General features: G+C 51.3%; 1 protein-coding gene across 1 annotated transcript; it reads left to right on the forward strand.

Annotated features, from left to right (window-relative positions):
• Nucleotides 1-650: 650 nt before the first annotated feature.
• On the forward strand, nucleotides 651-19004 carry XKR7 (XK related 7). The gene is made up of 3 exons (XM_058176722.1): nucleotides 651-1264; nucleotides 15223-15422; nucleotides 17675-19004. The coding sequence occupies exons 1-3, from the start codon at nucleotides 651-653 to the stop codon at nucleotides 18628-18630; spliced, it is 1770 nt and encodes a 589-aa protein (XP_058032705.1). The 3' UTR covers nucleotides 18631-19004.
• Nucleotides 19005-23173: the final 4169 nt, after the last annotated feature.

The raw sequence follows: 23173 nt of genomic DNA on the forward strand, positions 1-23173 counted from the left end.
GCAGGACTTTTCCGGGGGTCGGAGAACGGGGCTCGGCCGGGACAAAGCCCTGCTTTTTCCTCTCTGCAGGAACCCCTTCCCCCAGTGATCTGGGCTTTTTGATCCCCTGCAACCTTGGGGAGGGGGGTGGAATTCTGTCCCTCTCCCCAGGATGAATGCCCCAGGGTCGGTAACCGACAGCCCCGGACCGGGCCGAAGCGGAGCTGGACACCCAGCCTATCCCTGGTCGCCCGGGAGAGCGGAGGGCTGATTAGGGGAGGGGGAGGAGGGGAACCCCACCTAGCCTTTGGAGCGGGGCAGCAGCGGGAGGGGGAAAGCGGGGGGTGGGCGTGTCCGGGAGGGGAGGGGAGAGGGGGCGCGGCCCCGAGGACCCTCCCGCGAGGAGGCCTGGAGGGCTCGCTCTCCGGCTGCAGCCCCCCATTCCACGCCTGCTGGGGGGCGGCGCCGCGGAGGGGGGCGGGGTGGGCGCTGCCCGGCCTGGCCGCTCCCTTCCTCCTCCTCCTCCTCCTCCTCTTCCTCCTCCTGCTTCTCCGCCGCCGCTCGGGGCTCTCCCCCCCTCCCCAACCTTCCCGCCCCGTGCCCGTCCTTCTGCCTGGTCCGCCCGGAAGTCTGGGGCTGTGCCTGCCTTCTCCCTCCCCCTCCCCGCCAACATGGCCGCGAAGTCGGATGGCCAGGCTGCCGCCGCGCCCCGTTGCTCCTCGCCCGCGCCCCTCCTGCGCCGGGAAGGCTCCGAGGCGGGCAGTCTCCCGCGGGGGGCCAGACGGGCACCGGGCAGCCCGGCCACCGCCTCCTCCTGCTCCTCCGTCCCGCCGCCTCCCTTTCTTCCTCCTCTTCCTCCTCCTCCTCCTCCGACCGCGCTGCCGGTGCCGGTGCCCGGGCCGCGGGGCCGCGCCTACAGCCTGCGGGATTGTTGCTGGGTGCTGGGCGCCTTGCTGGTCTTCTTCTCGGACGGCGCCAGCGACCTGTGGCTGGCGGCCGATTACTACCTGCGGGGCCACTACTGGTGGTTCGGGCTGACGCTGCTCTTCGTGCTGCTCCCGTCGCTGGTGGTCCAGCTGCTCAGCTTCAGGTGGTTCGTCTACGACTTCGCCGCCGCGCCCGCCGCCGCCGCCGCCGCCTTCAGCACCAAGGACAGCGCCGCCGCCGCCTCGGCCGCCGCCGCCGCCGCCTCGGCCGCCGCCGCGCCCCGCCTGGGCTGCTGCCGCCTCTGTGTCTGGATCCTGCAGGCCCTCATTCACCTGCTCCAGCTCGGCCAGGTCTGGAGGTAGGCCAGCCGCCGCGCCCCATGGGCTAGGGGAGCCTTGGAGTGGGGACGATCCCCGGGAGGGGGTAGAGCCGGGCGCACGTGGCCCGGTCCTGGGGTTTGGGGGTTATCTGCGTCCCCCGCTTCCCGGTTGGCTCCTCGCATTGGTGACTTCTGCTGGTCGCCCGTTTGGTACCTTCCCCGGGGTGAGGCTCCCGACGGGTTCGCTTAAGGACCGCATGATCCACTTAGCGACCAGCTCAAAAGGGGGTCTAAAATGGAGGGCACCTCTCTTTACCACCCGAAGGGGAGAGCCAGGCCCTCATTCCCCTGCTCCAGCTCAGCCAGGTCTGGAGGTAGGCCAGCCACCGCACCCCATGGGCTAAAGGACTCCTGGGGAGGAGAGCCAGGAGGTGGGGAAGCCGGACTAGGGGACCCCTTGGGGGGGACACTGATGGGGGTGCAGAGAGCTGGGCACATGTGGGCATTGGGGGTTTATCCGCATCCCCAGCCGCACTTGTGACTTGTGCAGGATTCCCGGGTGATAGGATCTCTGTCGGCGACTTTCCCCAATGTGCAAAGGTACAAAGTTGGGTTCGCTTAATGACCACATGATTTGCTTAGCGACCAGCGTAAAAAGGGTTCTAAAATTGAGTGTGACTCTTTTTATGACTGAGAGCAAAGAGACAGGCCCTCATTCATCTGCTTCAGTTCTGCCAGGTCTGGAGGTAGGCCAGCCGCCATGCCCCATGGGTGACAGGACCCTTGAGGGGAGAGTTGGGCGCATGTAACCCAGTCTTGGGGTGTGGGGTTATCTGCGTCTCCAGGCACCCAGGCATCGCTTCTGGCATTTGTGACTTGTGCAGGCTTCCCAGGTGGTGTGATCGCTGTTTGCGACCTTCCCCAATCAGCAAAGTCACTGGGGGAAGCCAGGTTCGCTTAATGTCCACATGATTCGCTTAGCGACTGCTGCAAAGAGGGTTCTAAAATTGAGTGCAACTCTCTTTACAACCGGGAGGAGAGAGATGGGCCTTCATTCACCTAATCCAGCTCGACCAGATCTGACGGGAGGCCGGTTTAGGGGATCCCTGGGGGGACCGTCTGGAAGGGCAACATGTGACCCGGTCCTGGCGTTTGGGGGTTATCCACATTCCCGGTTGCCCAGTTTCGCTCCTCGTATTTGTGACTTGTGCAAGTTCCCGGGTGATACGATCGCCGTTTGCGATGAACAAAATCAATTGGGGGAAGCAAGGTTCGCTTCATGACCACACAATTCCTTAACAACTGCCACAAAAGGGCTTCTAAAATTGAGTCTCATTCCCTTTACGACCGCCTCTCTTAGCGACAGATGCTCCAGTCTGTTCGGCACTCAACCTAGTCGTAAATACGATGGGAAGTGCTGGATCCTTGCCCGTGAGGCCTGTCGTCCCCCTCCCGATTGGGGTGATCGGTGCAAAGGCCTGTGGCGTGCAAAGGGTCCAAGGGTCCAAGGCTTTACAGATTGCCTTGGAAGGGACCTTGTAGGTCATCTAGTCCAACCCCCTGTCCAAGCAGGAGACCCTACAACATTTCTGACAGATGGCCATCCAGTCTCTTCTTGAAAGCTTCCAGGGATGAAGCTCCCACAACTTCTGAAGGCAATTTCTGTTTCATAGATGGATTGTTCTCACTGTCGGAAAATTTCTCCTTATTTCTAGGTTGAATCTCTCCTTGTTCAGTTTCCATCCATTATTCCTTGTCTGGCCTTCAGGTGCTTTGGAAAATAGCTTGACCGCTTCCTCTCTGGGGCAGCCCCTCAAATATTGGAATATGCTATCCTGTCTCCCCTGGTCCTTCTCTTCACCAGACTAGCCAGGCCCAGTTCCTGCAACCGTTCTTCGTATGTTTTAGCCTCCAGTCCCCTCATCATCCTGGTTGCTCTTCTCTGCACTCTTTCTAGAGTCTCAACTTCTTTTTTTATAGTGTGGTGACCAAAACTGGATGCAGGACTCTAGGTGTGGCCTTTTTGGAAGGGCAGAGGAGGGATGGGGATCAGAAACCCTGCCGAAAGACAGGTGGGAATGGTCTCTGGTCTGCTTCCCATTTGCTGCTAGGCAGCTTAGAGAGGAGAGGGAGCTCTGGGGGAGCCATTGACCCCTGAGCCCACTCCCTGCCTAATGGCTAAGCAGGGAATTTGGGGCTCCTCCTATCCCCGAGGCAGAAATAGTGAGCCATGCGTAAGAGTTTCCAAGCTAAATTGCCAAATCGCCTCGCTCGTCCCTCCTGCCTGGCCGCCTGGCTCAGCTCCCGGTAGATGCTCCCAACTATGCCCAAGATGCAAAGGAGGCGACCCCTCCGCAGCATGGAGGAGATGCGGCTGCCTTAAAAGGCTGCGGAGGGCAGCTACCCACACACCTCCCTTCGCCTCTGTGCTCCAAACCATCTCCTGAATGATTTCCCAAATGCTGCGGAGCTCCAGGTTACAGCCAAAGCCCCTCCCCCCCCTCTAGCTTTTCCCAATGTGGGTTCTTCAAATGCAACTCACAGGTTCACATAACCGACACAGGGCCCCACTGGCTGAGGGGGGGATGGGGGGGGACAGGGCTCAAATGACAGATCAGCACACCAGGCTGCATAGTTTGCTCCCTTCTGTTTATGGACTTTGTGCCCGCAGGGCAGCTCAGGGAGAGAGCATCTGCCTGCCTGCCTGTCTATCATCTGTCTGTCTGTCTGCCTCTCTCTCTCTCTCTCTCTCTCTCTCTCCTATCATTCATCCATATCATCTATCTATCAACCTATTGATCTATCATCTATCATCTATCTACCAATCTACCAATCTATCATCTATTTCTCATCTATCTATCTCTATCAACCTCTCATCTATCTATCAATCTATCATCTATCGATCGATCAATTGATCATCTATCATTATCTATCATCCATCATCTATCTATCATCTATCTATCATCTATCAACTATCAACTATCTATCATCTATCTATCATCGATCTATCGATCTATCATCCATCATTCATCTATCATCTATCTATCAATCTATTGATCTATCATCTATCATCTATCTACCAATCTATCGCTCTATCATCTATTTCTCATCTATCTCTCATCTATCTCTCATCTATCTCTCATCTATCTATCTATCATTCATCTATCTATCAATCTATTGAGCTATCATCTATCATCTACCAATCTATCATCTATTTCTCATCTATCTCTCATCTATCTATCAATCTCTCACCTATCTATCATCTATATCTCTCATCTATCAATCTAGCTATCTCTATCTATCATCTATCAATCTATGTATCATCTATCATCTATCATTCATCTATCTATCAATCTATTGATCTATCATCTATCATCTATCTACCAATCTATCAATCTATCATCTATTTCCCATCTCTCATCTATCTATCGATCTATCTATCATCTATCATTCATCTATCATTCATCTATCTATCATCTATCATCTATCTATCATTCATCTATCATTCATCTATCTATCATCTATCATCTATCTATCATTCATCTATCATTCATCTATCTATCATCTATCCATCTCTCATCTATCCATCCATCTCTCATCTATCTATCTATGATCTATCTATATCTATCTATGATCTATTATCTATCTATCATCTATATCTATCTATCTATCTTTCGGTCTATTTATAATATATATTATCAATCATCTATTATCTATTTATCTATCTATGATATCTATGGTATTATCTATCTATCTGTCTGTGTCTATCTATAATATCTATTATCTATTTATCATCTATTTATATCTATTTATAATATCTATTATCTATCATCTATTTCTATCTATCTATAATATCTATTACCGATATCTATATCTATCTATATCATCTATCTTATCTATCTATCTATCTATCTATCTATCTATCTATCTATCTATCTATCATATCTATTATCTGTCTATCATCTATTTTTATATCTATCTATCTAGCTATTTAGCTATCTATCTAGCTATCTATCTATCTAATCTTATCGCAGGGTATGGCTCCAGAATACCAGCTGGGTTGACAGCCTCTTGATTGGGAGAGAGAGAGAGAGGTCACAATCCATACGCTCCCCTAGCCAAGGCCTGAGTCTCCACTTCCTGACCCCTCTGTTCCTTTCCTTTCTCCCTCTACCTTTTATCCAACTCCCTAGTCACCCCCAACCCCCAACCCCCAAGCCAATGAAACCCGAGGAGAGGCCCTGGTTGGGGACAGAGAAAGGAAAGTGAGGGTCAAACCATCCCAGGTGCCCCTACTACAGCTTCAACCTTCCAGGCTTTTAGAGCAGATGCCTTCCCTCTGTGCCCCAAACAGCCCAACCATTGGGCTGCGATGGATCTGAAATGGAACTTCCTGCCCTGTTTTTGAAGCTGGGCAGAAGACAATGGGGAAAGAGGTTCAGGCCCCAGAAAGAGTGCAGAGAAGATCAAGATAATAATAATAATAATAACAATAACAACAACAACAACAACAACAGAGTTGGAAGGGACCTTGAAGGTCTTCTAGTCCAACCCCCTGCCCAGGCAGGAAACCCTACACCATCTCAGACAGATGGTTATCCAACATTTTCTTAAATGTTGATGTAAGATGATTAAGGGGTGATCAAGAAATTGTGGGTGCTTCATCACCTGAGGTTTTTAAGACGAGATTGAACAGCCTTTATCCAAGATCTTGTCTCAAGAGATTTAACAGAGATGGAAGGGACCTTGGAGGTCATCTAGTCCGACCACCCGCCCAAGCAGGAGACCCGACACCATTTCTGACAAATGGCAGTCCAGTTTCTTCTCCCACAACTTCTGAAGGCAACTTCTGTTCCATCGGTTGATTGCTCTCTCTGTCAGAAAAGTTGATCAAAGGACTCCTGCCTTGGGTAAAGGGTTGGACTAGAACAGGGGTCTCCAACCTTGGCAACTTTACGACTTGTGGACTTCAACTCCCAGAATTCCTCAGCAGCCAGCCAAGCTGGGAGTTGAAGTCCACAAGTCTTAAAGTGGCCAAGGTTGGAGACCCCTGGATTAGAAGACTCCAAGGTCCCATTCATCTCTATGATTCTACGATTCATTCTAGGAATTCCTGATAAGCAGAGTCAGTCAATCCACCAGAATACAGCTGGAAGGAAACCATGGAGGTCTTCTAGTCCAACCCCTGCTCAGGCAGGACACCCTATACCATTTGAGACAAGTGGCTGTCCAGCCCCATCTTGAAAACTTCCAGTGATGGAGCGCCCACAACTTCTGGTGGCAAGCAATTCCACTGGTTAATTGTCTTCAGTGTCAGGAAATTCCTCCTTAATTCCAGGTTCCTTCTCTTCCCTTGATTATTATTATTTTTTATTTTTTTTATTATTTGAATTTATATCCCGCCCTTCTCCGAAGACTCAGGGCGATTTACACTGTGTTAAGCAATAGTCTTCATCCATTTGTATATTATATACAAAGTCAACTTTTATTGCCCCCAACAATCTGGGCCCTCATTTTACCTACCTTATAAAGGATGGAAGGCTGAGTCAACCTTGGGCCTGGTGGGGCTTGAACCTGCAGTAATTGCAAGCAGCTGTGTTAATAACAGACTGCATTAGTCTGCTGAGCCACCAGAGGCCCTTTTATTAATGATTTTATTTTATTGATGATTTTCCATCCAGCTACTTCTAGTCCTGCTTACTGGTGCTTTGGAAAATAAGTTGACCCCCTCCTCTTCTTTGGGGCAGCCCCTCAAATCCTTTGTTTAATGATCGCATTCCGCTATTTCTCCAGTGATGGAGCACCCACAACTTCTGGTGGCAAGCTGTTCCGCTGGCTAATTTTTCTCATTGTCAGGAAGTTTCTCCTTAATTCCAGGTTGCTTCTTGATGCCCTGTGCCTCTTTGTGAATCATGCTTCTACAAGGCCGAGTTCACACCCACGCACACTCAGAGTAAGGTGAGGCCTTGCTTACCTGCCCTGGCTTTGCACATTCTAGAGCAGGGGGTCTCTAACCTTGGCAACTTGAAGACTTGTGGACTTCAACTCCCAGAATTCCTCAGCCAGCTATGCATCCTGGCTGGGGAATTTAACTTAAAGCATTAAATTAGATTAAACTTAAAGCAACTTAACTTTAATGCTTAACTTAAAGCATTAAATTAGATTATTACACCGCCCTGAGTCCTTCGGGAGAAGGGCGGTATAAAAATTTAATAAATAAATAAATAAAAGCCTGCTGGCTGGGGAATTCTGGGAGTGGAAGTCCACCCATCTTAAAATTGTCAAATTGAGAAACACCGAGCTACAGAATCCAGTAAGGGGTTGCCATGTCTGAAATACCCAACAACAGAGACGTCCATGCTCCAAGGACATGGCGAGGCTGGGCACTGTTCCAGTGGTGCCAGCCGTGGACCGTGGGTGGTGCCCATGATGATGTTCTGGTCTCAGTGTGGCTTCTGAACCCCTTCTTCAGACGGTCACCAGTCCATCGATATTGGGGCTGGAACATTCAGCTGTTTTCATCTTTGGATTTTGAGAAGGTTTAGGGCAGGGGTTTCCAACCTTGGCAACTTTAAGCCTGGTGGACTTCAACTCCCAGAATCCCCCAGCCAGCAAAGCTGGCTGGGGAATTCTGGGAGTTGAAGTCCACCAGGCTTAAAGTTGCCAAGGTTGGAGACCCCTGCTTTAGGGGATAAAGTGAAGGTCTTAAATCTTGAACTCATTTTCTTCCTTAATCCCACCCAAATGCCACAATCACTCTGTTTTGCAATAGCTGGGGTTTTAAGCAAGCAGAATCTCTGCCTTGAAACCTTACCTTTTTTGGATCCTGTTTGTTGCTTAAGAGCTCCTTGGTACCAGCAAGCAGAGTTTCTCATCAGCTGCCAAAAAAGCCAACACAGTTCTAGGCTGCATAAACAGAGGGATAGAATCAAGATCACGTGAAGTGTTAATACCACTTTATAAGGCCTTGGTAAGGCCACACTTGGAGTATTGCTTTCAGTTTTGGTCGCCACGATGTAAAAAAAGATGTTGAGACTCTAGAAAGAGTGCAGAGAAGAGCAACAAAGATGATTAGGGGACTGGAGGCTAAAACGTATGAAGAACGGTTGCTGGAACTGGGAATGTCTAGTTTAATGAAAAGAAGGATTAGGGGAAACAGGATAGCAGTGTTCCAATATCTCAGGGGCTGCCGCAAAAAAGAGGGAGTCTTTCCTGCCTGGGCAGGGGGTTGGACTGGAAGGCCTCCAAGGTCCCTTCCAACTCTGTTATTGTTGTTGTTGTTATTAATCCATCTTTCTGAAGTTTGGAAGCTGACAGTGGGGTGGGGTGGGGTTCTGTGTATAACTTTGAGCTGCCCGGCTTCTGCTAAGCCATGTTGACAAGTTCAGTTTTCTAAACAAGGAAGGATTTGTGCTTTAGTGTTGTGTAAAGGCAGGCAAGTGTGGTTTATTTGATCAATAAGCCAATGTCAAACCAGACTTGGGCTCCCAAGAGTTTTAAAAGTGGTAGGAAGGCCACCGTAGCCAACAATAGGGGCAAATTGGATAGCTCAGGCTGTTAGAAGCCTGTTATTAGAACACAGCAGCCTGCAATTACTGCAGGTTCAAGCCCGGCCCAAGGTTGACTCAGCCTTCCATCCTTTATAAGGTAGGTAAAATGAGGACCCAGATTGTTGGGGGGGCAATAAGTTGACTTTGTAAATATACAAATGGAATGAGACTATTGCCTTACACACTGTAAGCCGCCCTGAGTCTTCGGAGAAGGGCGGGATATAAATGTAAATAAATAAATAAAAAAATTCCTGAGAATCTTTCATGAAGAAACTTCATGGAAATTAATGTGAGGAAGGAGGGAGGGAGGATGAGGAAGAAAGGAAGGAAGGGCGGGAGGGAAGGGTGGAGGGAGAAAAGAATGGAGGAGAGGAGAAGGGGAGAAAAATGGAGGAGGAGGAGGAGGGAGGAGGAGGAAGGAAGGAAGGAAGAAGGAAGGAAGGAAGGAAGGAAGGAAGGAAGAGGAGAATGGGAGAGAAATAGGAGAAGGAAAGAAGGAAGGAGGGAAGAGAAAAGGGAGGAGGAGAGAATGGAGGAGAAAGGGAGAAAGGGAGAGAAATGAGATGGGGAAGGAAGAAGGGAAGAGTGGAAGGAAGGATGGGAGGGAAGAGAAAGAGGGAGGGAGGGTGTAAGGAAAGGAGAATGGGAGAGAAATAGGAGAAGGAAGAAAAGAAGGGAGGGAGGAGGGGGGGGGAGAGGGGGGGAAAAAAAATGGAGGGAGGGAGAGGGAGAGAAATGAGAAAAGGAAGGGAGGGAAGGGAGGGAGGAAGGGAGGAAGGAAGGAAGGAGAAAGGGAGAATGGGAGAGAAATAGGAGAAGCAACGAAAGAAGGGGGAGGAAGAGAAAGAGAGGAGGAAAGAATGGATAGAGGGAGAAAGGGAGAGAAATGAGATGGGGAAGGAAGAAGGAAGAGTGGAAGGAAGGATGGGAGGGAAGAGAAAGAGGAGGAGGGTGTAAGGAAAGGAGAATGGGAGAGAAATAGGAGAAGGAAGAAAAGAAGGGAGGAGGAAGGGAGAGGAGAAGGGGGAGGAAAGAAGGGAGGAAGGTTGGAGGAGAAAGGGAGAAATGAGAAAGGAAGGAGGAAGGGAGGAGGGAGGAAGGAAGGAAGGAGAAAGGAGAATGGGAGAGAAATAGGAGAAGCAACGAAAGAAGGGGGGAGGAAAGAGAAAGAGAGAGGGAGGAAAGAATGGATAGAGGGAGAAAGGGAGAGAAATGAGAGAAAGAAGGAAGGTAGAGAGGGAGGGAAAAGAAGGGAAGGAAGTATAGGAGGGAAGAGAAAGAGAGAAGAAGAAAGATGGGAGGGAGGAAGGGAAGAGAAAGGGAGGGAGGGAGGGAGGAAGGAAGGAAGGAAGGAAGGAAGGAAGGAAGGAAGGAAGGAAGGAAGGAAGGAAAGAAAGCAGGCCATGAAAAAGAGGCAGGTAACCACAGAATCGTGGGTTTGTTCTCACCTGTTCTCAGTTGAGGGTGGGGTTGGGGGGAAACAAACTCTGTGGAGCAGCTGTCAGTCACCTATCCCAGGTGATGAGCACTTCCTGCTGAGTAAGCAGAGGTTGTAGGAACACCATGAAGCAAATTACACGGAGTGAGCAAATGAGAGTTTGCCCCGGGGAGACGGGGAGACGGGAGGTTGTTGGATGGAAAGTCCATAAGGCACCACTTCCTCTCCGAAGCAAGAATTGTCACTCACTTAATCAAGGATCTTTGCAATGAGACCGAGAATAAATATAAGCCTTTCTGCTGCGCAGGGAGTCCTCGACTTACGACCACAGTTGAGCCCAACGTTTCTGTCGCTCAGCGAGACGTTTGTTAAGTGAGTTTTGCCCCCTTTTACAACCTTCCTTGCCGCCGTTGTTAAGTGGATCACCGCCGTCGTTCAGTTAGTCACACGGTTGTTAAGTGAAGCCGGCTTTCCCCCGTTTGACTCTGCTTAGGTCGTAAAAGGGGATCGCGTGACCCCAGGGACACTGCAGCCGTCATAAACGGGAACCAGTTGCCGAAAGTCTGATCACGTGACCTTGGGGATGCTGCCACGGTCGTAAGTGTGAAAAATGGTCATAAGTCAGTTTCCTTGTCAGAAGGTTGCTAAAGGGGATCGCGTGACCCGGGGGGACCCTGCAAGCGTCATAAACGTGAGCCAGTTGCCAACTGTTTGAATTTTGATCACGTGACCTGGGGGACGTTGCAACGGTCGTAAGTCTGAAAAACGATAATGATCAAAAATCGCTTTTTTTCAGGGCTGTTGTAACTTTGGTCCCTAAACGAACTGACGTAGGTCGAGAACTACCCGAAAACGTTTTGACTTTTGCCAAGTGAAAATCTGCCAAAAATGCAGCTCAGGTTCCCAGTTTTGGCTGCCTTCACACAACTCCCGAAATCCCGGTTGAACAAACACGATGGAACTTCTGCCCCAGGTCTTTAAATTAAAGCAAAATATAATTTTCTGGCTCGCGCAGCCTGTGGGAACTGTTGCCCCACCCCCTACACACACACACACACACACACACACATCCTGGGCATGTGTGTTGTGTGAACGCAGCCCGACATTGGAAAACATCTGCTCGCTTTGGAAGAAACCCCTGGTGTTCTGGGTGGCTGGGTTTGTTTCCAGACTGGAGAGACTAAGCGGAGAAAGGTCAGAGGCTGCTGGGATGATGGATTTTTATTTTTTTTTTAAAAATGGGTTTTGGAAAAATTCCCAGCTTCCCAAAAGCTCCAGCATTTTGCTGATGCCCCGAATTGCTTTCGGAAGCGCTGAAGGGAGAAGGAGCCAAGAAACCAGTCTGGGTTTTTTTTTTTTGAACCCTTCCTTGGAAGACGTGTGTGGCTCAGCTGCCCGTGCTCAGAAATGGAAAATAATATTATATTACAGGGTAATGAATGGAGGGGGAAGGAGTGGGAGGAACCCTCTCCCTTCCTTTCATTCCGGAACAGCATCTCCAGACACAATAACAGGGTTGGAAGGGACCTTGGAGGTCTTCTAGTCCAGCCCCCTCCTCAAGCGGGAGACCCTTATAGAATTACAGAATTACAGAGTTGGAAGGGACCTTAGAGGTCTTCTAGTCCAACCCTCTGCTCAAGCAGGAGACCCTTACAGAATTACAGAATTACAGAGTTGGAAGGGACCTTAGAGGTCTTCTAGTCCAGCCCCTTCCTCAAGCAGGAGACCCTTATAGAATTACAAAGGGAAAAACACAAGCTGCGTTGCCCACAAAACAGCTGGATAGCCTGCGAGGTGGTGGCAGGGCACTTATAGCAATGGGGAATCCAGTGTGTGTCAGCAGACAGGAAGCTGAAGGTGTCACACTTATAGTGCAGGATGCTAAATTTGGAGAGTTTAGCTGGAAACTGGGAGATGGGGAGTTCTAGTCCTGCCTTAAGCACAAAAGTCAGCTGGATGACTTTGGGCCCAATACCAGGAGACGGTGAATTCTAGTCCCGCCTTAGGCACGAAAACCAGCTGGGTGACTTTGGGCCCATCATCAGGCGACAGGGAGTTCTAGTCCTGCCTTAAGCATGAAAATCAGTTGGGTGACTTTGGACCAGTCACCAGGAGACAGTGACTTCTAGTGCTGCCTTAGGCACGAAAGCCAGCTGGGTGACTTTGGGCCCATCACCAGGAGACAGTGACTTTTAGTCCCGCCTTAGGCACGAAAACCAGCTGGGTGACTTTGGGTCCATCATCAGGCGACAGGGAGTTTCTAGTCCTGCCTTAAGCATAAAAACCAGCTGGGTGACTTTGGGCCCATCAGCAGGTGACAGGGAGTTCTAGTCCTGCCTTAAGCATGAAAATCAGTTGGGTGACTTTGGGCCAATCACCAGGAGACAGTGAGTTCTAGTCCCGCCTTAGGCACGAAAACCAGCTGGGTGACTTTGGGCCCATCATCAGGCGACAGGGAGTTCTAGTCCTGCCTTAAGCATGAAAATCAGTTGGGTGACTTTGGGCCAATCACCAGGAGACAGTGAGTTATAGTCCCGCCTTAGGCACGAAAACCAGCTGGGTGACTTTGGGCCCATCATCAGGCGACAGGGAGTTCTAGTCCTGCCTTAAGCATGAAAATCAGTTGGGTGACTTTGGGCCAGTCACCAGGAGACAGTGACTTCTAGTACTGCCTTAGGCACGAAAGCCAGCTGGGTGACTTTGGGCCCATCACCAGGAGACAGTGAGTTCTAGTCCCGCCTTAGGCACGAAAACCAGCTGGATGACTTTGGGCCAGTCACCAGGAGACAGTGACTTCTAGTACTGCCTTAGGCACGAAACCCAGCTGGGTGACTTTGGGCCCATCATCAGGAGACAGTGAGTTCTAGTCCCGCTTCTCTCTCCCCCTCTCTCCCCCCCCCCTCTCTCTCTCCAGCCAACCTCCTAGTGTTGTTGTTGTTGTGGGCAAAACAAGAGTTTGTGTTCACCTCCTGGAGTTCTTTGCAGGAGCAATAAAGGCAGGATACAAACGGACAAATAAATAAAAATGGCGGAATAATCCGCCTTTCTTAACTTACCAGCCCTGAATTTCGCGATTCAGGAGAGAGAACGAGAAAATGGAGACCCTTCTGTCTGGAATAGAAGTTAAGGGGTGCCTTTTTTTCAAGGGGGGTGGGGGAGGGAAACGGGCGTGCGGATACGGCTGGGTACCTAAAATGTTTTCCAGGAAGAAGGAAGCAGCTGAACTGAGCCAACAACCTTGGCCGATGACCTCCCGCGCTCTGCACCGCTCGCCAATTCTGGGAGAACATAAACCGGCACCCAAAAAATGCAAATCCTGCCTTTACGGGCGCCAGATTTAACCGAGACTATTTTCTCCGCTCCGTGAATTAAGCTTGATTGCCAGCGATCCAACAATGTCGAGTGGTTAATATCTGCATCTTAACAAGCTTTGCGTATTTCAAGAAGACGCAGCTGCATAAATATTCCCACCCAACCCCCCTCAGTTCTGACGATCTACATTTCATTAAAAGCCTGTTGTTTTTTTTAAATGATGCAGAGGTTTTTTGTTGTTTTTTAATAAAAAAACCCTATTTTTGCTCCGGGTTTTTTTTCCCCTTTTTCTCGCCCTAAAAATATAGTCCCTTTGCAGTGCCATCGTGGGAATTTAGAAACGGACTTACTTACTCTTTGTTCCTGCCTGTTTTTTTTGCTGATATGGAGACAGATTCTGGTTAATTTACTTATTTGTTTGTTTGCTGGGCATATACAGGTGGATCTCGACTTGCAACAGCTCATTGTCAGGGCTCCAAGGAACACCCCCAATGAAATTAAGCTCTGAGGCTTGAGGTTCCTCAAAGTTCCAATTTATTAGAGATGTCGTGTTGGCACAGCTGGGAAAAGCCGAAACGGAAAGCTTCCAGGTTTTCCACACCCAGTTGACAGTTCACAGCTCTGCCCCACACCCACAAGTTCATCACATTGTCCCATCAACTCTTCACACTCAATTGGATACAATCTTCAGGCAGTCTCCCTCAGACGCAGGATGTCCTTGAATACGGAATGTTGTTATGACTAACTTTCTACTGCTCCAACAACAGCCCCCTCCCAACTTCCCCAGCTAAAATATGTGGCAGTTAAGAAGCAAAAAGAAAATTGCCTTCCAAAACTGACACTCATTTAGTGACCGTTCAAAGTTACAACAGTGTTGGAAAAATGTGAATTAGGACCGTTTTTCATACTGACGACCGTTGTCACGTCCTGGGATCAGAATTGTAAGTCACGTGATCAAAATTCTCCCGCCTGGCAACTGACTCGTGTGTATGATGATCGCAGTGTCCCGGTTTTTCACGTGATCCCCTTTTGAGACCTTCTAACAAGCCAAGCCCCTAGGGAAGCCAGATTCACTTAACAACCGTGTTATTAACTTGTCGCCTGCAGGGGAAATCACTTAACAACGATGGCGAGAAAGGTTGCAAAATGGGACGAAATTCACAGAGCGACTGTCTTGCTTAGGAAGAGAACTTTTGGGCTCCGTTGCGGTCGTAGGTCGAGGCCAAGCGTTGGAATTTTGATCCCTTGAGTGCAACGGTCGTAAGTGTGAAAAACAGCCATAAGTCCCTTTTTCCGGTGCTGTTGTAACTTCGGTCACTAAATGAACAGTTGTAAGTCGAGGACTACCTGTATTTACGATGATTGCCGTTGTAACTTCGGTCACTGATTGAATGGTTGCAAGTCGAGGACTACCTGTCTTTATGACGGTTGCAGGATCCATCCCCGGGGTCACGCGATCTCCCTTTTTGCGACCTCCTGACCAGCCAAGTCAAGGGGGAACCCAGATTCACTTAACGACCGTGTGACCACCTTAACAACTGCAGTGCCTCACTTAATGACTGTGGCAAGCAAGGTGGTAAACTGGGGCAAAACTCACTCCACAACTGTCTCGCTGAGCAGACATGCGGGGCTCCGTTGTGGCCGTAAGTCAAGGACAACCTGTGCAGGCCTTCCTCTCTCCCCGTCCTTCCCCACAGGTACCTGAGGACCCTCTACCTGGGTCTCCAGAGCCGGTGGCAGTCTGAGCATCGCCAGCGCCATTTTTACTGGAGGATGATGTTCGAATGTGCCGACGTCAGCATGTTGCGCCTCCTGGAGACCTTCCTCAAGAGCGCCCCCCAACTGGTGCTGCAGCTGAGCATCATGGTGCAACAGAAGTGGATTTACCCTCTGCAGGGTAAGCGGAGGGAGGGGCCCGGGTGGGAGGGAAGGAAGGGGAAGGAGACACCTGGAGAAGGTGAGAGCAAGGCCCCAGAGCCGCGATGGCGAACCTATGACACGGGTGCTATAGATGGCATGCAGAGCCCACTCTACGGGCATGCCAACCGTTGCCCCAGACCAGCTCCGCCGCGCATGCACATGAACCTCCCACCGGCTAGCTGGTCTTCGGGTCTCTGCTGCACATGCGCGGGGGTGGGGCGCATGCGTGGAGGAGCGTAGGTTGGTGCAGGAGGCGTTCCAGGCCCCAAGTGGGACACAGGCCCTCCTGTGCATGCACCCCATTTTGGGCCTGGAAAACCTCCTGCACCACCCTGGAAGCCAAAACGGGGCACAGGGGGGCGGGGCGCATGCGCAGGGGGGCGGGGCGCATGCGCAGGGGGGCGGGGCGCATGCGCATGCGCATGACGGTGCTTGCATTGCATTTGGGGGGTTTGGGGGTCTTGCCCTAGAACAAGACATCTCCAAGGAACTCCACTCGAGGAACTCAGAATAAATTGGGAATTGGGGCCATCCTTGCAGTTCTCTGAGTTTGGTTGTGTTTTCTTGCAGACGTTTCATGACCTGACTAGGTAACATCATGAGTGCTAGAAGGGAGTGGGGTTTGTGGAGAGGAGGAGGAAGAGGAGGAGGAGGAGGTGGTGGTGGTGGAGGAGGAGGGGGAGGGGGAGGAGGAGAAGGAGGAGGAGGAGAACTATAGGGTCCTTGGTCCTCTGCTAAATTGATAGTTTTCTTGAAGATGTTTCATGACCCAACTAGGTAACATCATGAGTGCTAGAAGGGAGTGGGGTTTGTGGAGAGGAGGAGGAGGAGGAGGAGGAGGAGGAGGTGGTGGTGGAGGAGGGGAAGGGAGGAGGAGGTGGTGGTGGTGGTGGTGGAGGAGGAGGAGGAGGAGGAGGAGGAGGAGGAGGAGGAGGAGGACTATAGGGTCCTTGGTCCTCTCCGAGATTGATCGTTTTCTTGAAGATGTTTCATGACCCAACTAGGTAATATCATGACTGCTAGAAGGGAGTGGGGTTTGCAGAGAGGAGGAGGAGGAGGAGGAGGTGGTGGTGGAGGAGGAGGAAGAGGAGGAGGAGGAGGAGGAGGACTATAGGATCCTTGGTCCTCTCCGAGATTGATCGTTTTCTTGAAGATGTTTCATGACCCAACTAGGTAACATCATGACTGCTAGAAGGGAGTGGGGTTTGTGGAGAGGAGGAGGAGGAGGAGGAGGAGGAGGAGGTGGTGGTGGTGGAGGAGGGGGAAGGGGAGGAGGTGGTAGTGGTGGTGGTGGTGGTGGTGGAGGAGGAGGAGGAGGAGGAGGACTATAGGGTCCTTGGTCCTCTCCGAGATTGATCGTTTTCTTGAAGATGTTTCATGACCCAACTAGGTAACATCATGACTGCTAGAAGGAAGGGGGGGCTGCAGAGAGGAGGAGGACTGTGGGGTCCTTGGTGCTCTCTGAGCTTGGTGGTTTTCTAGCAGACCTTTCATGACCCAACTAAGTAATTTTGTCAGTGCTAGAAGGAAGTGGGGTTTGCAGAGGAGGAGGAGGAGGAGGAGGACTGTGGCGTCCTTGCTGGTCTCTGAATTTGGTTGTTTTCTTGCAGATTTTTCATGCTAGCCCTGATGATATTCCCTAGTTGGGTCATGAAACACCTCCAGGAAAACCACCAAGCTCAGAGATCACCAAGAACCCCACAGTCCTCCTTCTCTTCTTCCTCCTTCCCTGCTCCTCCACTCCGCAAACCACCCCATTTTCTCCCCATCACCTCTTCTACACATGTCACTTTGGTTTGACTTCTCCTGACTCCTTTCCCACATATCAACACCAACGTAGCTGTTTGGTGGTTGAACTTCCAGCCTCCTTGTCCTCCTTGATGATGTGCCTCCAAGGGGTCCTCTCCTTGTCTCCTCATGGTTTTCCTTCAGATCAATCCTCTTTCCCCCTACCAGGCTCTAAGCCAGGGGTGTCAAACTCATGGTGACACATTGTTGTCACGTGACGTATCGCGACTTTTTCCCCCTTCGCTAAACCGGTGGGTGTAGCCAGCGCATGACGCATCTGGCCCACCAGCTACGAGTTTAATATCCCTCCTCTAGGCTGTCACCCCATCCCTGGGGTCTCCTACAGCTTCAGTTCCATTTCTTCCCTGGAGAACCTTCAATGACACCTTGTCTTCTCCCTAATTCGTTGTTCCCCTTTGTCTCTCTGTTCCTCTCGGGCAGGTCTCTCAGCTTCTGCCTCGCTGGTGTCTCTGGCGTGGACCTTGGCCTCTTACCAAAAGGTGCTCCGGGATTCCCGGGAAGACAAGATGCCCATGTCCTACAAAGGTGCCATGGTCCAAGTCCTGTGGCACCTCTTCACCATTGCCGCCCGAGCCATCGCCTTTGCTCTCTTCGCCTCCGTCTTTCAGCTCTACTTCGGCATCTTCATCGTTACCCATTGGTGCATCATGACCTTCTGGATCATCCAAGGTGAGACGGATTTCTGCATGTCCAAGTGGGAGGAGATCATCTACAACATGGTGGTGGGCATCATCTACATCTTCTGCTGGTTCAACGTCAAGGAAGGCCGCAGCCGTTGCCGCATGTCCATCTACTACGTCATCACCCTGCTGGAGAATGCCGCGCTGACGGGCCTCTGGTACTGGTTCCGTGAACAGTACCTGATCTCCGAATTCTACGCCTTGATCATCGTCTGCGTGGTGGCCTCCAGCTTCGCTTTGGGAGTCTTCTTCATGTTCATCTACTACTGCCTCTTGCATCCCAGTGGAACCATTTTTGGGGCCCAGAACGCTGGCTGCCTCTGCGGGGAAGAGTCTACCGCCGTACCCCGGGCTACGGCGCCTCCACCGGACGTCATCACCAGTCCACCACGTTCCTTGCCAAGGACTACAGACCGAGAGGGGATACCGGGGGACAGAGACAGCTGCGGGCCGGTCTTTCAGGTCAGGCCCAGCATGCCTTCCACCCCCATAGCCCGGGTCCCACGGACAGAGGGGCCTGTTATTCGCATTGATTTGCCACGGAAGAAGTACCCCGCCTGGGACGCCCATTTCATAGACAGGCGTCTCCGTAAGACCATCCTAGCTCTTGAGTACACCTCTCCGGCCACGCCGCGCTTGCAGTATCGCAGCATGGGGGCATCACAGGAGCTGTTGGAATATGAGACCACTGTGTGAGCTGGCCAGGAGGGACCCTTCCAGGGCTCGTGGGCTGAACCGGGGTCCAAGCAGCCCAAGTGAGCAGGCCTTGGGACCGTCCCGGTCCGTTTTGGGTGGGATGGCAGGAGTGGAAGTCCAGGAAGCATCAGGATATCCCATTCCCATGTTGCGATATTCGGTTTAATTTCTCCTTCACACGATATACGGACTGCTCGTGGCTCCCCGTGCAATGGTGGTCAACTGGTGCTATTTGCTGTTCTCTCAGCTCACTGTCTGGGCTATGCATTGGGTGGGTTGTGAACCCCCTCCTCCATCCCTGTGGGCAGGGCCCCTGTTTGTCCTCCTCCCGAGTTGTGTTCCAGGAGGGACCCTCGTTCCCAGCCAAGCCTCTCTCAAAATACCTCACTGTGACTTGAGCCAAGGCCATCAAGGGCTTCTCTTATCTCCGGTGCCCACGAAGTGGCTGGCTGGGAGTGGGTGGGTGACACAAGCAGAGGGGGCCATCTCCAGGGTGAGTGGGGGGGCGGGGGGAGGTGATGGGAACCGCAGAGCCCAAGGGAGTCCTGGAATGGGGTGGGAAGACGTTTGTAAAGCAGGAGGAGGAATGGATTTTAGGCTGCGGGCCACTTTCTGGCAACGGGGGGGTTAGATTCGATCCCAGGACTGGGTATCGGTGGGTTCTTTGCTTTTGCTGGAACAGGACCAGGGGAGCTGGCAAGCTTTCATGCAGGAAACAGAGCTGGCATAGAGAAGCCCGTTGACCCCGTTTTTCAACTCGCCCCCAAACTGAAGAGAAAAATTTCCCAAGACAGCATATCCTTCAGACAGAGTCTGTCAGGGAGGTTAGATTCTGGATTTGGGGAAGGGTCTGTAGTACTGTTGGGTACCCTTAATTACAGGATGGGGGAGGGGTGGGTGGGAAACACCCTTCGTTGCCCCCTTTTTCTACGTCTATTTGTCCGCCTCCGAATGAGGGCTTCCTGAAGGAGCCGATCCGATTCTAGGGCCCCTGGATTGAAATTGTGCCATGAAACCCGAGCTTGAGTGAGTATTAAAAAAAAGGGAGTTGGGGTTGGGGTTGTTAGGGTTGTTATTGGAAGAGGGGGTGCTAGTATTAGCCTTCCAATGGGCAGGCTCCAGATGGGGTGGGAATGGTATGTGGGAATGGCTTGAGAGATGGAAGAAGAGATGCTGTCTAGAGAACAATTCGATAAGGGACGGTTTAACCCTGAGATACATAATGGTTGCAGGAATTGGATTGGATTGGATTGAATTGGATTGGATTGAATTGAATTGAATTGAATGCAGGTAATCCTCGACTTGCAACAGTTCATTTAATCACCAAAGTCACAACAGCCACTGGAAAAAGTGACTTAAGACCTTAAGACCTTTTTTCACGCGGACGACACCCCCCCCCGCCCCCGCCCTGTGTTCACGTGATCACAATTCAGACGCGTGGCAACTGGCTGGCTCTTATTTACGACGGTCGCAGCGTCCTAGGGTCAGGTGATCCCCATTTGCGACCTTCCGACAAGGAAGCCAGATTCACAACCTTAACAACCGTGTTAGCAACTTCAGTGATTCCCTTAACAAATGTGGCAAGAAATGGGGTCCCCAAAATGGGGCAAAATTCACTTAACCGATGTCTCACTTAGCGACAGAAGTTTTGGCTCAGTTGTGGTTGTAAGCTTTTGTGGTTGTAAGCTGTACTTTATTTGTCTCTGGTACAGAAGCACTCAGGAAGCGGATCAGGAGGGACCCTCCCAAGTTTCTCAGGTTGTATAGGAGACGGCGCAGATTTGTACTTTCAAATGTGCAAGACGGGTGTCGGTTTTAGGCCACACAACAAACACGACCATATGAACTGATTCTATTTGACTGTAAGGCTCCAGTCAAATAGAAAGTACAAATCTCCCACTGTCACCTTTACATCCTAAGAAACTTGGGAGGGTCCCTTCTGAATGTCTTTCTTCATCCGTTGTGCAGCTGCTGAAGGCTAAGCCAGGAGTCCCCAACCCCTGGACCACAGCCCACTACTGGGCTTTGAGCCATTTGGAACCGGGTCGTGAAAGTGGTGGGCGAGTGCGCGCATCCCCACTTGTGCAAGCAGCAGGCGAGGCATGCATGTGTTGTGCCTCGTCCGTTTTCCCCGCAGCCGGGGCCTTCTTATCTGCTTCCGAACGCTGAGGAATGTCCTAGCATGCCTCCCGGCCCCAGCCCTGGCTCCATGCCCAGACAGGCTGAGGAAGAAGAAGCGCCTCCAGCCCCCAGCCTTGGCTCTATGCCCAGGCAAACGGAGCAACTATACCCCTCCCCCTCCCCCACAGCATGTGAGCCTGAGGAAGGTCAACTACCAACAGCTGCAGACTGGAGTGACCCTCGCTTCAGGAGAATTGATAAGCGGCGTCAACAGAAGGAAGGGAGGGGCAGGCCTGGATAAGGGCTGAGTCATGGAGCCACACCCCATGGCCTATATAAAGGATCTGCTTTCTGGCATTCTCTGAGTCAGGTAAAGTCTACCTTATCTTGCTGGAATCACTTTCTGGTCTCCTGCCTGCCTTGAGAACTTTGCTAGGAGTTTGGCAGAGCCGTCAGCGGAGGACTGGGACACGACAGCATGCACACCCATTGCTTGTGCCCAGGGGTGGGATTCAGCCGGTTCCGGGGAACCAGATACTAATTTTACATCTGGTTCTCTGAACCGGTAGTTGCGAGAACTGGCCGGCCCCTCCCACCCTATCCCGCCCCTCCCGGGAGTTTCCATGTGGCTCGTTTTGGATGTCAGATAAGTGCAGGGCCCACATGGAGACTCTGGGAGGGTGAAAAACAGGCCTCCTGGAAGTTTCAGACGTCTGGAAATGGGCCCGTTTCTGGCCTCCGGAGCCCAGGGGAAACCGTTTTCGCTCTCCCGGAGGATCGAGGAAAGCTTCCGGAGCCCACCATGGCCACGCCCACGCAGCAACCGGGCACAGAACCAATTGCTAAAATTTTTGAATGCCACCCCTGCTCGTGTCTTCCCCAACGGCAAAAAGGTTGGAAAACTCAGGGCTAAGCAACCTCTTATCTAACTATTTCCTAAGCAGCGTTTCTTCCCCCCTCTGTGTCCCAAGGTCTTTTTCACGTACCGTTACAGAACCCAACTCCCAGAATTCACAGCTCTCCTGTCCGAAGGGATTCATGGGCCTTCTAAGTGCAGCCATTCCCAAGAGAAGCCACCAGGGGGAGGAACGCTAATGAACGTTCCAGCTCCACCCAAGGAATTCTGGGAATTAGTTCAAGGGGGCCAAATTATTGGTTGTTCTCTGTGGAGGCCTACTCAAGATCACAGCCTCCTTGTTCTGTCCCCTCCCGGCCTCAGCCACGCGAGCTGGCTAAACGAGCCAGTAATTGAGTTCACGGCTGCTATCAGTCCTGGCAGGGAATCTGCAGCTGCCTGCCAAAGTCTCCCTTATCTTGGGGTTGCTGGGCAACCAGGAAGTCAGCAATCCAGGCCAAATGTTCAGCTCAATTCTCCATGAGTCAAAGAGTTTAGCTCACTTCTCCATGAGTCAAAGAGTTCAGCTCAATTTTTGCTCGTCACGGAGCAGAAGAGCAGCCAGGGCTGTTTTTATACTCTGTGGGATGTGGCTTCATGACTTAGCACTCTCTAGGCCTGCCCCACCCCTTCCTTTGTTGTAGCCGCCTCTCGTACCTCCGAAACCTGGGATCTAGCCAGGCCTGGTTGCCATCAGCCAGGTCTAAAGGCGTGGCTTGGTGGGGGGAGAGTCAGGGGATGGAGGCCTCATTATCGCCTCCACCTGGCCTGCCTCTGGCTCCTGGAGCTGAGCCAGGGAAGCCGGTGCTCCCGAGGTAAGTCCTGATGGCCCTTCCCCCTCACTTTCCAAGTCACTTTCTGGCAGGGGGCCTGGCTCGGGGGGTGCAGACACAACAGCATTATTTTCCATTTGGTTAGCCGATTCTAGTTAGTCCTCGACTTACAACGATCCATTGTTCAACTCTTTGAAGTTACAACAGCCCTGGAAAAAAGGCGACTTAGGATTGGTCCTCGCATTTACGACCGTTGCAACGATCCCGCGATCCTAACTGGCACGCATTGATGATAGTTGCAGCCTCCCAGAATGACGTGATGTCATCTTCCAAGCCAGCTTCTGACCGGCAAAATCGACGAGGAAAACTGGATTCGCTTAACAACCACGTGATTCACTTAACAACGTGATTCACTTAACAGCTGCGGTGATTTACCTAAGAACCATAGCAAATAAAGGTCCTAAAATGGGGAGAGGAAAAGACTTCATTTGATATGATATGGGTTAACCGTCCGATATCTAAGGAGCTAAATCGATTGGATTTCAAACTGACTAGCTAGGTTTATGAAACAAGTTCATGTACAAACCCAAATTTCCCTAATCCAAGTTTCACCCTTTTCTTGGCCTTTACCTCAAGCGAACAAGAACTGAATGTGTATAACTTTGCACTATATCCTAAGCTTTTAAAGCAGTAATTTTCCAACTGGACCACTGGTAGATGGGTGGACTTCAACTCCCAGCATTCCCAGCCAGCA

The sequence above is a fragment of the Ahaetulla prasina genome, chromosome 3 (genome assembly GCF_028640845.1).
Source record: "Ahaetulla prasina isolate Xishuangbanna chromosome 3, ASM2864084v1, whole genome shotgun sequence".
NCBI lineage: Eukaryota > Metazoa > Chordata > Lepidosauria > Squamata > Colubridae > Ahaetulla > Ahaetulla prasina.